Source organism: Falco rusticolus, chromosome 8, assembly GCF_015220075.1.
Source record: "Falco rusticolus isolate bFalRus1 chromosome 8, bFalRus1.pri, whole genome shotgun sequence".
In the NCBI taxonomy this organism is placed as follows: Eukaryota; Metazoa; Chordata; class Aves; order Falconiformes; family Falconidae; genus Falco; species Falco rusticolus.
Genome location: NC_051194.1, coordinates 46,721,490 through 46,736,018, shown reverse-complemented (window position 1 = coordinate 46,736,018; position 14,529 = coordinate 46,721,490). Strand labels below are relative to the sequence as shown.

Here is a 14,529-nt window from a genome sequence, read left to right as displayed (position 1 = left end):
CATTTACCATCTCTTAAATAAACCGCATTCACTTAAAGGGAGGAAAGTGTTATCCTAACTCAAAAGCAACAACAGAGCCCCCCCGAACTCAATGAATTGTAAGCAAAAACTACCAGACACACTGCAGGTCCATTGCTGGTACTGTGGGAGAGGAAAAAAAGCACCTTTGGCGAGAAACACTTGAGAGTGGACAGTTGGATTTACCCTAGTTTCCCCTTATCAGGAATCTGCTCCGCCAAGCCCCGAAATCTCCAGTGGCCATTCAGTGTGTGGAGTTGCAAATGAAAATGAAACTTTGAGTTCCGCAGGGTGGATGTGTCATGTAAACCAATTTACTTTTGCGTTCAGATGGCAGGTCAGAGAGACCGAGATATTATTTGTTTTTCTTCTTTCTTCCTTTTATTTTCTTCTCCCTTTCTTTTTTTCTTTTTTTAGATATTTTCCTTTCTTTTTGGTTTTTTGTTTTGTTTTGTTTTCAAAACAAGGGATTCCCAGTGAAATATTGGAGTCGATCTCTGTTCAGTTTCTTTTCTTTCATCCTTCGATTCTGGAACCATATCTTAACTTGCCGGTCAGTGAGATTAAGCATTCTGGACAACTGCAGTCTTTTCTCTTTGTTTATGTACACATTGAAGAAAAACTCCCGTTCCAGTTCTCTAATCTGATATTTGGTATAGGGACACCTCTTTTTCCTTGATCGTTGGGGAATTGCTGAAATTCAAGAGAGAAGAAACTGATTTATACTGCTGCTACGAACATGCTCAGCTAGGAAGAGATCAGAGGCTTTGACAATATCCCCTTGCCTGGAAAGCAGCCCTCCAGCAGTTAAAAAAAAAAAAATCCCGGGGCTTTTACTCTCCGGGTGACTTAGTGAAAAAGCGAATATTTCCCAACTTCTCCTTAAAAGAGAGCACTTCGAGCAATACAGAGAGATATTTAAATGGGCTGGAAAAAATCCAAGTTTCTCAAACTCCTCTAACCCACCCCCCCGCCACAAACAAACGAAGATCTTAAGCTCCAAACCGACGGCAGCTCTGAGCACTACCTGTGAAATCTCCCCGTCTCCCCCCCGCCAAATGAACAATTTAATAACAATTAATATCCTCTTCCAAGAATACCTTAAGCCCACCTAAATTGGTTTCCTATCGTAAACACGCTTTACAACGGTAAAGGAAATCTTATAGGATATATAAAATCCTTTGGATGCTTATAAAATTGCACATAAAATGCGGCTTGACAAAGTGTTGGCCTTGTACTCTTGCCCCCAATTTACTACTGATACCTACCTGAACTGTTGCTCTTCTCTGCAACAGCCTCACCAGAAGGGGAATCGGCGCTGTTTGCTGGTGTCACTTTCTTCTCTTGGCTGGAAGGTGTTTTACTGCAAGTGCTGTTCTGGGCTTTCAAGTCGCCCTTGTCCGCGTCCCCCTCGCCCTCGGAGTGCTGCTGGTACGGGGGTCCGGGGGCTGTCTCGTAAAACTGGTCGAAGCCTTGCGGCAGGATGCCGTTCCTCCCCACCGAGCTGTAGAAGTTGGAGGCGGCGGGAGACGGTCCGTGGTGGCCGCAGACAGGGTCCGTTTTGAATAACATTTCCGTCCTCCTGTTCGCAGGCTGCAGAAAGTCTCTGTGCATCACCTCTTCAGCTGAGTAATAAGGAGCGTAACTGCCCCTATACTGCCATTTGCTGCGCTCTAATCCGTATTCCCTGAATGCTACTTCGCGCACAGGTTGGACATGAGGTAAATTAGAAGAATAAGGAAAAGTCATTTGACAGGACGACGACTGCGACAAAAAAGAGGGTTTCGTCGAGAAATCTGAGGGTGAGACGTAATAAGCGCACCCTGGCAGATACATATTGGATGTGCCGTGACTGCAATCGTCAAACTCAGTCATGTCTTCCTTTTTGCGATTGCAAGCAACCAGGAGGCTTCAATGCATTGAACAAGATCCATCTATTGCACAAGAGGGTTTGGACAGGATCAACTAAGAAAAAATCCCCACCGTGTGCTGACGTGCAATTCATCTTGATTGATTCTAGTGGTAATTATGTCACGTGACGCGATGTAGAAATGTCCTTATATCTATATCAGCCCCTCGGAAAGGCTCCTAAGATCTCTCCAAAGAGCCCTCCCAGCACGGAGAGACGAGTGCAGCCTTTGTACAAATATAGCCGTTTTTCCCCCTCATCCTTTCACCAGGCGATGAGATACACGTAGGTGGTGCGGCTAATCACCTGGGGCCGGGCAGGCGCCTGCCCACCGCCGGAGCCCAGCGCGGAGCCCCGCGGCGCGCAGCCCCCCGCCCGCATCGCCGTCCAGCCCGCCCGGCCGCCGGCCCTCCGCGGGCACCGAGGGGGGGACACAGCCACGTCGGGGAAGGTAGCCCCCGGGGCGTGGGCTCCCGGCCGAGCACCCTCGGCTCGGAAGCGTGATCGCTCCTCGTTAGAGGGAGCGATGCTCGCTGGCCGCCGCTCACGCAGATGATGAGCGGGTGATGGTTCACTCAGGAAAGCCAAGTCCCATTCACACGCCCGAGCGCACGGGTGGATCTGCCCGCCCGGCTCCAGCAATCCACAGTTGGCATCAAAACCGGTCACGAAATTCAAAGCCTGAGTCCCGATCACCTCATTTTCCCTCGCTTCCAAGCCCAAACACTGCGCGCTTGTGTCAGGGCGCCAGAGACAAAGTGAACTGGGAAATGCACACACAGAACATCTCCCAGTAGCCGGCTTTACGAAAGGGAGACACTTTCGGGCTTTTCTGGAAAGCAAAGGGCTAGGGCAGGAAGAGAAGTCCACCAAGCACGGTTTCCTCGGGAAGCAGAGCAGCACACAAAGTGACCTCTGTTCCCCTGCCTCCAACTCCCACCAAAATGTTCATTTTCCTTGGAAGGGAAAAGCAGGGTTGGGAGCGGGCGACACGCACAGCAGCCGCCAGCCCCACGGCCGCCCTGCCTTCGAGGGCTCATTTTTGCCAATTTTCTTTTTCCCCTTGAAATATGATTTTACATAGAAAAGCACAAACCGGGTCACAAAGGCTGAAAAGAGAAGAGAATAAATAATACGCGCCAGCAATAGCCCTATGCTCGAGCAATTCCTCATTCCAGAATCGTGTGCCAGCTCTCTATGGGAATGCCTTTTTTCCGCCACTGTACAGCATAGCCAGAGTAGCCCCGCCACATGCCGCTCTCCAAATAAACCCGAAGCCTGGGCGAGCTCTCCGCGCCGAGCAGGGTCGCGCCCTGCCACTGGGCAATCCCCGGGCGCCCCGGCCGGCGGCAGGCCCCAGACCCCCTCCAGAAAGGCAGCCTCCAAGTCCCACAGCAAGCAGAGAGCCCGGCAGGTAGGGAACCGGCCCCAGAGCGCCGCGGGCAAAGGGGGGGAAGGCCCGGGGGCTTCCCGGCTCTGCGAGGCGGCGGTGCCCGTGGAGGGCTCGGCCCCTCTGCGACAGGCGCCTCCTGCGCGCCCCCGGCCCCGCGCCACGGAGAGGTTCGGGGGCGGGAGCCCCGCAGCCCGGGCTGCGCCCCGCACCCTGCCCCCCGCCCCGCCGCCGCCGCTGCCACCGGCACGGCCCCTCCTGCTTCCCCCGGCCCCCAGAGCAGGCGAGGGCTGCCCAAGGGGCTTCCACACCGCAGCCCAGCTTGCCCTCTCTAAAAAGCAAAAGACCAAAGACAGGCAGATAAGATGAAATTCATGCCTCCCTCCCTCCCCCTTCTTCCCTTTTTTTCTTTTCTTTGTACAGTATGGTCATTTTTGCCCTGGTGCCTCGCTCGCAAATCACCCCGAACGCCACACATCGCTCCCTAGAGCAGACAGACTCTCACAAGGTATCACTAGATATCAAAGCACAAAACCACCATTCCTTTATCGGTAACTTTCGAGCCCTCTCGATTCTGCTGCAACACATGAACCACCACCTAAAAATTATGCCTGCGCAGTTAAAATGGCTCCTGTGTCACTTACCACCCTGAGCTTGCAGCAGAGCAGGGCAGGAATCCGTTTGGATTGTGCCCCCAGCTTTCTGATCGCCTATCTCATCCGGAGAGATGGCTCTGGGAACCTATGGAGCTTCATTTTCTTTATCGTTCAAACAACTAATTACGCCTTAGCCAGAATCCTTCACCTTCCTTTCGATGCAGCAAGCCTAGCATCAATTAAATTTTGGCGCAGGAGCCAACCAGTTTCAACTAATTCAAGTTCAAAGACATGGCGACGATTTGTTAATACGAAAACAGCCCTTTTAGGAAACAGTCCTTTAAAAAGCGATCTAATTTGGGGAATGTGAGACCAGTATCGCAGCAGAGACCCCGTCGGAATAAGGCAGAGCTGGGGGTCCCCGCCTGCCAGAACATTTTCACCCTGGGGTCTGTTCCCAGCCCAGCTCTGAACATTCCATATCCCCTCTCCATGTCTTTTTTTTTTTTTTTTTTCTTCTCCCCCCCTTACGGAGATTAGATAGCATCGAAACAAATGCACATAATGTACAGTCAGGCGAATACTTTACCGTTAGACGTCTTGAAACATCTGCAACCGTTGCCTGGAATTACGGAGTATTCAGGTCCAAGTGACATTTCCAAAAGCCCTCCGTGGAAATTAAGGCGACTTGCATAACAGTCGGGTTTTAAAATATACCCAGTCCGGCTGGAGAAGATGCGGTATTTTTGTGCCACCCAAGATAAGACACTAACTTGACCTTAACTTTGTTATGGCGCCCCTAGTATCTGGAGAACGTGAACAGACACTGTCTGGCAGCTCTCGTAAAAACCGACTGGAGAAGAGATTCTGAGTCATTTCATTTATTGCCACTACAGTTCTGCAAGAAAGCTTTTCCTCCCTGCCAAACTTTAATTATTTATGCTCTTTTAGGAAGCACAAAGGCATCCAGAGCCATTCCCAACAAGCCGAGTTGCGTTCGCAGCCTTATCAAACGAGGAGGAATGGAGAACCACCACCCCCCTCGAAAGGGCTTTACCAGGTTTAGGCTGCGGTAGGAATGCAAAGATGTTTATGTTGGAGTAAATAAAGGGATGGACGGTCGCCTGCATGCTGCGGGGGGACGCGAGCGTGGGAGCAGCAGGCGGGTGCCCGTTGCTCCCCCCCGCACCGAATGCACACACGAAGCCGGGGCAGGGGGCAAAATACAGCTGGAAGGACACCCGAAATAATCCAGTCGGAGGGCGTGGGGTACATCAGCTTCACACGGGTGCATCTCCTGCACGCCCACTCGGCGTGTCGCACACGCGTGTGCACACATGTGCCCACGGGGCGGCTCAGGCGGGTGCGCGCAGGCACAGCCGCACGGGCGGGGCGCGCCCCGTGTCTGCAGCTCTGCCACACGTGTGTGTGCCACCCCACACGCCCAGAACGACTATCGTCGCCCGCTGCCCCAGAGGAGCGGCTGAAACCTGGAGCATGGGCACGCGTGAAATCGTGCACCATTTTCTACCGCCTGTGTGTCTATGCACAGTAGGAGCCCGCAAATACGTACGTCTGTGTGTGTGCGCACACACGGTTATACACAACGGTCGCTGCCGAAATAAGTGCATCTGTATACATACAGGCACGCACAGAGGTACGCAATACATACTTTCGCATCACACCGCAGTTTTGGTCCTACCTCCTCTGTTTTTTCTCCTTCCGTGGGCGATTTAGACTAGAAGCTTTACAATGAGCCATCGTCATGGATCAGATACGTTTAATAAATAACACATTGCCTTTCACATCTCTTCACTCGAGGTTCCTGTTCGGATTCCACATCACCCAAGTAATAAAGGGACTGGTGTTACTGGGGCGGGTTAGGACAGGGAAGGACGGCATAAAGGGTCCATTTCTCATGGACTGTAGCCGGCTGAATAGTATTCCAGGAGAGAATAAGAAAAGGGGCTTTATCTGGGTTTTGCTTTTCTCCTGGCTTGCATCATTGGGATTGCTTCTAGTTTTTTTAATTAGGGAAATGCTACTGAATGAAGAGACTTTTATTGTCCGCAATGCGCCAGCGCACAGCACAGGGGCTGAACGCCTCGAAGATTTGGAGGGACCCAGGGGTGATGCCTCTGGCTGTAGGTGGCTAGGTGTGCATTCCCTTCCCTCGGGGAGCCCTCACCCGGTGCTGCTTCGCCCCTGCTTTTCCACTGGCGGTCACCCCGCCATGAGCGAGGTAGGTTTTTGTCTGCCTTGGGCAATGCGGCAAGAGTGGCCATTCTGGACGGCGAGAAATGCGCCTCCAAGTTGGGCTGGTTTTCCTTCTCCCTCCCGAAACACCACCCGAGCGTTACCTTTGGGGGTCTCTGGAAAGCTTTCGGGAAGATGGCTGCACTTCTAGCCGCCTAGAAATCCGGCATTTACCTCCAAAGTCATCTGGACCACTGTGCCCTTGCGAGCAGGACTTGCATGAGTGGGTAGGAGCAAAGTTCAAATATGTCTCTTCATGAAATAATGAGTTTATTGCCCTCAGGAAGGCAATAGCCCCGTGTAAATAGGTAGCTGCTTTGTGCCATTCCTTGTGGTTGTTCAGCCTTGTGGCATACACCCCGAACAACCATAACTGAGCTTACTTTATATACCAGCGAATAACGCAGGCTCCGCCAGCGCAGTTACTGTCGCTGTTGGGAGAGGCAACCCAAGGTTTTGGGTGTGGAAACTCCTCGCCATTAGAAACAGATTTAGGTGGAAATCGCAGCCAAAACGCGTTTTAATCCGGACCTAAAATTCAGTGAGTTTGTATTTATTTGTTTGTTTGTTTGTTTATTTATTTATTTCCTGAAGTATCAGACCAAGGCTGTATCTTCTACCATTTCCCCTGGCTCTGCCGCTCCGGCCAGCCTGACTGCTCGGGTGCTGCAGAGGCCGGCGGCTCCCGGCAGAGAAACCCTTGTCAGCAACATGCGGGGAAAATCGATTTCATTCTCGTCCTAAACCAATAATCAAACGGCTTGGGCAACGCTCCCAGTCCCTCTGGTTGGGTTAGCCTCTGAGGTTTATGTCTGGTGAAAAAAAAACCCCAAAGCGTTCCCCTCTTTCCTCGTAAAAACCTCTGCGGAAACGGCCATGGGGACGGTCTCACAAAATCATCAAACCCACCAAAACCTCCGGGCTCTCCCCTCTCCTGCGCCCGCAGCACCTCGGGGTGAGAGGGGGGCCCCGGCTGCCCCCAGCCCTGCCCCAGTCCGGGCCCCTGCCCCGGCCCCAGCCCACCGCGGCCTCGGCACCGCCCGCTCCCCTTTGCCTGTTTGTTTGGGGCAGCGCCTGGACAAGGCCAAAGTCAGCGGCGCTGGGAGGGCAGGGCCCGGCCCGGCCACCTGGGGCAGCCCCGGCGCCCGGCTCCGCGGTCCCCTCTGCCACCGCGGGACCCCGCGCTCCCCCGGGGCCCGGCTGGCGCATGGCGCGGGCAGGGGCCCGGCGGGGCGCCCCTTCCCGAGAGGGGATCCTCTCCTCCGTGCGCGGGGAGCAACCCGGGCGGCGGGCGGGGGCGGCGGCCCCTCGGGCGGGCACACGGGGCCCGCGCCCCCGCCGTCGGGGCGGCAGCTGCCGCCGCGCAGGTTACGCGCGGGCCTTGCGCGGGTGTCACGTGCCCTCTCCGCCGGGCTGCGGCCGGATCTGCAGCTCCGAGCGGGGGGTGGGAAGGGGGAGGGAAAAAAAAAAGACAGAAAAAGGTTTATTTGTTAACCACTTTCCCCCATCGCTGCTCGAGCAGGTTACTCCAAACCACAAAACAAGCCGGCGCCACAGGCTCGCCCTGGCGTGCAGGGCAGCAGATGAAGGGAGCAGCCGGGACTCACAGAGCTGATGTCTTTACTAGGCATTATTCCTTTATTTTGCTGAAAAATGGTGTTTACATACAGATAAAAGAAATCGATTTTAGTTTAGCACCACTCATTCTCCGGGGAAAGAGAGGGGAAGAAGTAGGAGAAAATCTATATAAATGGAGAAAGAAAGGTAAAAAGCTGATAATACAGGTTTCCATGCTGGTCCGGCTTGTCTTCTTCACTTCGGTTAAGAACTCAGCGTCTGCCAATTTACGCAGGGATCCTACGCGTTTCGAGAACTTGGTTTAAATGTTAAAAAACACACAGTCCCCGCGTTTCACTCGCGAATACGCTCTACTCTAGGGGTGAACACTCCGGGCACAAGTTCATGCAGGAACGGGCGGACTCTGCTCTAGTACATAGAAAGTGCCTGCTCTCGCATTACTACTCTTTTCTTTTTCATCCGCCGGTTCTGAAACCAAATTTTAACTTGCTGATCGCTTAAATTCAGTCTGTTTGATAGTTCTTTCCTCTTCTGTCGGTTAATAAACTCATTGAGGAGAAACTCGTTTTCCAATTCAGCAATTTGTTGTTTTGTGTAAGGTTTCCGTTTCTTTCTTGATCTCCCCTGGGTGGGGCACCAAGGCAAACCTACAACAAACACGTCGATAATTTAGTGGATCAGGTCTGGGTATTAAAGAGAATATGCAAGAAACCCGCAAGACAACAGGGCTAGACTAGGTCGGCAAATCGGGCAAAGCACATCTGACAGTACAATTTCTATCTACCTCCGAGTCGGATTAAGCGATTATCGCTCCGAATGGGTTACAGGGGGGTTACAAAGCAATTACAGGCATCTCTTAGAAAACAAGTATCGCTAGGTCGCCTCTAACTAAAGCGAGATATTTAAGGCATACCATCCTGCACTGAAGGTCTGAGGCATGACTGGACTGCTGCGGGCTGAACTGTCAGGTTCAAGTTGACGGAATTCTTGATGTCCTCCTTTAAGCTGGAAGTGCAGGAATTCACTTCAAAAAGAGCAGCCGAGCCATGCAAACTTCTCTGCAGGCTCGAGTGGTCATACTTTACGGGCTTTAAGTTGGCTGCGTGAGTAACAGTTGGGTCATTTGCAAAAGATTGCCTCTGCCTGCATCTCTCCTCTTGTTTGGAGCTCGCATCGTGGGCGTAATATTTATTGTTGTCTTCCAGGCACTCTTTGTTGCCGTTGGAGCTGATGTTGATTGGAACGGAGCCGGGGAGGTAAGGCTGCGCTGCGCCGCTGAACGCGTGGCTCTGCGGCTGGGCTGCGCACGAACTTGAGCAAGTCCACGGGATCGAGCTCCGGGGGTAGGAAATGGTGGGCAGAGCCGCCAATTGACTGCCATTAGCCCGCAAATTAGGAAAATAAAAGGAATCTGGAGATTGCAAATTCAAGAGAGAACCAACGTAGCCAGATCTGTAGAGACTGCGATCACACATTTCCAACAAAGGACTTCAGCTGTTCTTACAGCAGTATTTAGTTACAACAGGGAATAAGCGGAAAGCCTGAAACGATTGGACGAAACTTTGCAGACAGGTTCTTCAAAGCCGGTAATTTCAGCACCGCCTCCAGCCACTGAGTTGTTCCCCCCCCCCTTTTTTTTTTTCTCTTCTCTCCCCCCCCCCTTTTTAAAAGTCTTATGATAACACTTGAAATATTAAAACACTGAGCTCGCAAGGGGGAGGGGAAAACATGGTCTCCGCTTCTATAAAAGTGGCCGGGGCTGGCTGGCAAAGCTGCAGCACTAGCGGAAAGATGAGGGGAAAACAAACATTTGCAGAGTTGCCGAGGGGACAGGGCAGCGCCGGGCGCAGCCCCCGGCCCGGCCGTGCCCCCCGGCTGGCAGCCCCCTCCAGGCCGGCCGCCCTGCGCCGGGCAGCTGCCGGGGCGAGAACAGCACCCACGATGAGAGTGTGCACCGCGGGCGGGGAATAACCCACGGTGGCTGCTTCCCACTGAGGGGAAGGAGATGTGACTGTCTGGGGCACACGTACAGACGAGTACACCTTGTGCGTGCGTGTGCAGAACGCGGATTTTGTCTGGTTTATATACGCGTTTGTTTTAATTGAGAGCAACATCACATGCATCTTCATATGCTTGCAATTAAAACCTTAATTGATCGGATATTACCAGGATCGTCATTCTGGTACGCTAACAACTAGTATTCTCTTAGGTCCGTACGTCTTCCCTTTTTACTCCTTTCACCTTTCATCTTCACTCCGAAACGACAAGTTTTAAACGATGCTTCTAAAATTCGGGGATTATTTTGTCTTTAAAATACAATCAAAAAAACAGTATCAAACCGAGAATAACAACAGCAGCAACACTGAATTATTTGAGCGACCCGCCGAGATAAAAAAATAAATATCAAAAATAGATAGAATCGAAAGACTGCAAGAAAGAAAATGCCGGCGTCTGCTCTGCAGCAGAGAGGATGTGAGTGCGGCGGTGGGCAGAGGAGGGTCAGCCTCGGCTGAGTACCCCGCTGCTATCTCCCAAGTTGCGCTGGAGGAATTTTTCTCCCCTGTCAAGCAAATGATTCCTTACAGTGTTATTACAGTGTTATTTTGGAGGGTTATACGTATTTTTCTGAGAGATAACCAAGAGCCCAGTTACTCCATTCTCTCTCCCATTTTCCCCTTAGCACCGGGGTAAGCGCGAATAAAATCATATCTGTGAGCATCCACACAGGAGGTTGCTAGTGTCCTGTCCCAGACCATGTGGGTCGGGAGACAGTGCACTGCCCACGGAGGCAAGCTGTGCGCTGCGCCCGGAGCCACCCGCAGCGGGCCGAGCGGCTGACGGGGACGCGCACCCCACCAGAGCGCAGCCGAACGCCGCGGGCACCCCGCTCCCAGGCCGCTCCGGTTCCGCGCCCCGCAGGGGACCTCGGAGGCCCATCCGTCACCCCGACCCGGCGCCTCTGTCCTCGGCATCTTTTCTAAGAGAATCTCCCCTGGGCTGAGCGAGCCCAGCTTCAAGCAAAGCTTTAATGCCCGGACTTCGCCACTTTCATTATCTCCGTTAAAAACTCGAACCTAGTTAACAGGTAGGGTTAATTTTCCCCATTATTGTCCTGTTAATCATAGTTTTAATCTTGATTTTATTTCTACTCCGAGATCAGAGACGCTGTCCCTCTTGACATTCCCCTAATCAAATTCATCTTTCTGTTTAACGGGAAATTGAGGCAAATTCTGCAGTAATTTCATTGCCCTGGAAGAAATCTTTAAGTGATTGCTCTCTCCTAGACCACACAGGACCACACAAGCACCGCTGGAGGATATTACTGACCACTGCCTTTAATTTTTATTGTTTGAGTTATGTCTACCAATTGAATCTCCCTCTTATTAGCTTACTTGGTTCTTGGTTTCTGCTTCTTTCCCCCCCCCCCCCCCTCCTCGAGAGGATGGGTAATAGTTTATTTTCATAATCGTCTTTTACGAAAAAGCTGACTCTGATCTTCGGTTCTCGGAAGACAGAAGGAGCATTTTGTGTTCAAAGACTGTATTTTCACCCGTAATAAACACAAGGAATGGATGTGAGTTCCCAGTTACCGGAAAGAAAGGTGACACTTCAAACTAACTTTTATGGGGTTAGAGAAAACGGAGCTTTCAATTAATGCTCAACTCATCTGTAATTGCTAATTAATACCGCGCAAAAATATGAAAAGCAAAATCTGGAGTAGCTGGAGACACTCACAGCTGCGGAAAGCGATGTTTATGTTTAAATCTGTAAGGAAAAGAACTGACAGAAACATCTTGTTCCCAGGGCGGCTGGCCTCTGCCGCGGTGCGGGGAGCCGCGGACGGACCGGGGCTGTTTTTTCCAGCCACAGCCGGCTTCTGGTTTGGGGGGGCGGCGTTTTAATGCCGCGGGTGTCCCCCTGCCTCTGTCTGTGCAGGAAATATTACCGCTGAGGAACACAGCGAGCCGCCGGGCTGCTTTCACACGCTCCTTTCCGCTCTTTTTTGTTGTTGTTGTTGCTGCTGTTTTTTAAATAGGCAGCCGGATCGGCCTGAACATCAGAGTTGACCACAGGCTATAATTTCACTGGCATATTCTTCCAGTTTACAGATGAAGGTTGCTCTGCGTGTGACCGAGTAGTCTCCCTCGCTCATTTATCACTCAGAAACGCGGCTCCTGAAGTGAGGCGGCGGCTTCCCCTGCCTATGCCGAGGGTTGTCCAGGAGATGGCAGGATTGCCTCAGACATGGCTGGGAAACGCGCTGCCTGACAGGAGCCAAGCTCCATGGCAGCTGCGGACAGGCGAGCCGGCTGACCTGCAGTGCATCATTGTGCCACCGCACATCTGCAGTTCAGTTTGCCAAGGTACATATTATTATCTGTAATAATACGCGCTACATTTCAAGCGAACCATTATGCCCTTTTCTCTAAAGGGCGGACGGCTGTGCCCGGCTGCAGCGGGGGCTGCGCCGCGGCGGCCCCGGTCCGCGCCCGCGGAGCGCCGGGGTCCGGCCGGGTCCGTACACGCTGGGAAGAGCCCGGGCTGTGAGCACCGGGATTCTGAATAAGGCTCGTCAATGCCCCAGCTCCAGGCTTACAAAACCCTTTTAATCTGCACTGGTAGGTGGACGGGCTTTCTGCGCCTCGGCTCGCAGCCCTGGCCTTGCCGTGTTCCTGGCTGTCGCTGCTTGTTTCTTAATGTTTCTCTATGCTGTTACGAAATTAAAAGGCGACTCGTCTCCATCTGGTACCTATTTGCCAGCCACCGTTCGCGTTTCCTCTGCCCTGGGAAGGGAGTTTTGGCCGTAGCAAAGCTGCGTCTTCTGAGAGCCCGGAGCCCGGCAAAGCCAAAGGTTAAGCCTGGAAGGAGGAAGGGAACAGCCCGCGACGGCTCCGTGGCCGGGAAATACAGCAGCTCTGGCAGTGCCCGGCCTTCCGTCCGCGGGGAGACTGGCTGGGAGGAAAAACTTCTCCAGAATTAATAGGACCGCAGTATGTGTGCGGGGGTGTGGGGGGTGTGTGGTGCCAAGGGCGGGGGGCGGGGGGGAGGCAAGAAGAATTTAAAACATTCAGAGAAAACAAGACTGCATCAGCAGGGAGGGCTGATCCCGGTACTTAAATTGTGTGCCCCACAAGTCTCTGTTCCCAGAATCGAACAAAAATGCACTTCGCGATAAAATCGGAAATGCTCCGAAGTGGATTTTTTTCGTCCGTTCGGGGAAAATAAATGCCTCAAAAGTCGTGAACGTGCAAGCGGAAGAGAAAGAGGAAGGAAGAAGGCGGAGGAGGCGGAAGATCACCCCCCGCTGGAGCCAGCCCGTTGTGGAGCGAACGGAGGGCGCTGCCCGGGGCCGTCCGCGCCTCGCCGGGGCACCGGCAAGTGCCGGGCTGGGGAGGAGGAGACAACGGGGCGCTGGGCCGTCCTCGGCCGCCGGGCACAGGCTAAGCAGAGCCGGGCTAGGGGGAGAAGGGAAAGACAGACTCTCCCCTGCCTCCCACCCCGGGTATTTCTCGCTGGCAGCATTTCTTCCTCCCAAAAAGTCCTTCCCCAGCGGCCAGGCGCTCTCGTATACGCCTTTCCCTCCTCTAACGCGCCTCGCTTGTTATCGACCTCTCCTTTCCCAAGAACTGCGGTCTGTTAGCGGCCCTGGGCAGATCCCAGGCAACCCTGGAGCCCACGAAACGCCCTGCTGCAAAAAGAAGGCAAATTTCTTCCTCTCTTTTTATACATATCGAAAAGAAGTCGTTTTATTAAAGATGGTTCAGGAACAGTTTGGCAACATCGTTAACAGCTTGGAAGTTGAGCCCGTACTTCCAACACAAAGTAAAAGCAGACTTTAAGACAAGAAAAGGAAAATATATGGTTTATGGAGAAATAGTCTTACCGTATGTCTTACCCACATACGCTGGTAATCAAAGTGTTTAGAGCAATAGTATATTATAATAAATAATACTAGTTCGGAACACACACATTTTAATAATTAGACGAGGCACATTAACAGAGAGGATATCGCTTCTCTCTCCTAGTAGTTGAGTAGCGTGTCTGATCACCCTGTGTATATCATAACATGCACACTAGGTTTAAAATAATAAAAAATCGACAAAATCCTAGCCTTCCGGCCTATATAAATTATGGCATCTTTTGAAATTCCTTATTTATTGCTTCTGTAATTAACACCCGTTTATTTTTGTAAATTAAAAGTTAGCGGTGAACTTTGCTTCTCCGACCAGGAGTTGCTTTTTATAAGCGCCATGGTGGGAGGAAGGACAAGAGTCTTTTGCTTGTCCGGACAAATAGGCTAGAGCGGGCATTTTACACAAGGTCTGCTCAGGTTATACACACCTCCGTAGCGGCAGCCTCTGCCCTGGCTGCGGGACGAGCCGGCCCATCAGTCCCGCCGAAACTGCTTCCCGGGGGCGCCCCGACCTGCGCCTCCGCGCAGCGCCCGGCCGGGCCCCAGGCGCCCTTTCCCAGGAACAAGCGGCTCCCTTTTCAGCCGGCCAATATGAAATCCCTCCACTGAAAACGAAACCGCGGGAAAAAAAAAATCAAAACAAAAAAACCCAACTCGAAACAAACCCAAACCTGCGGAAGCGGGGAGCGCGGTGGGACGTGCCAGGGACCGTGCTCTTTGCGTCCTGCAACAGCTCGGAGAGATTCTCTCTCTCTCGGAAAATCAATTAAAAATCCGGCTGCAGACGTTACCCCTCCTCGCAATTCGTAATTCTGTCTGGGTCTCGGTGGGTTTTGACAGCAGCCGAGGGCTGCCACGGGTCCGGACT

At 52.6% G+C, this 14,529-nt stretch overlaps 2 protein-coding genes across 2 annotated transcripts; both read right to left on the bottom strand.

The window, feature by feature from the left end:
* Window positions 1-414: 414 nt before the first annotated feature.
* Window positions 415-1,971, bottom strand: HOXD11 (homeobox D11). The gene is made up of 2 exons (XM_037398373.1): window positions 1,287-1,971; window positions 415-711 (listed from the first exon to the last, which is right to left on the bottom strand). Exons 1-2 carry the CDS (start codon window positions 1,891-1,893, stop codon window positions 476-478), a joined length of 843 nt encoding a protein of 280 aa, XP_037254270.1. The 5' UTR covers window positions 1,894-1,971; the 3' UTR covers window positions 415-475.
* A 5,673-nt stretch (window positions 1,972-7,644) lies between these two features.
* Window positions 7,645-9,297, bottom strand: HOXD12 (homeobox D12). Its single transcript, XM_037398625.1, has 2 exons — window positions 8,661-9,297; window positions 7,645-8,394 (listed from the first exon to the last, which is right to left on the bottom strand). Exons 1-2 carry the CDS (start codon window positions 9,220-9,222, stop codon window positions 8,156-8,158), a joined length of 801 nt encoding a protein of 266 aa, XP_037254522.1. The 5' UTR covers window positions 9,223-9,297; the 3' UTR covers window positions 7,645-8,155.
* Window positions 9,298-14,529: the final 5,232 nt, after the last annotated feature.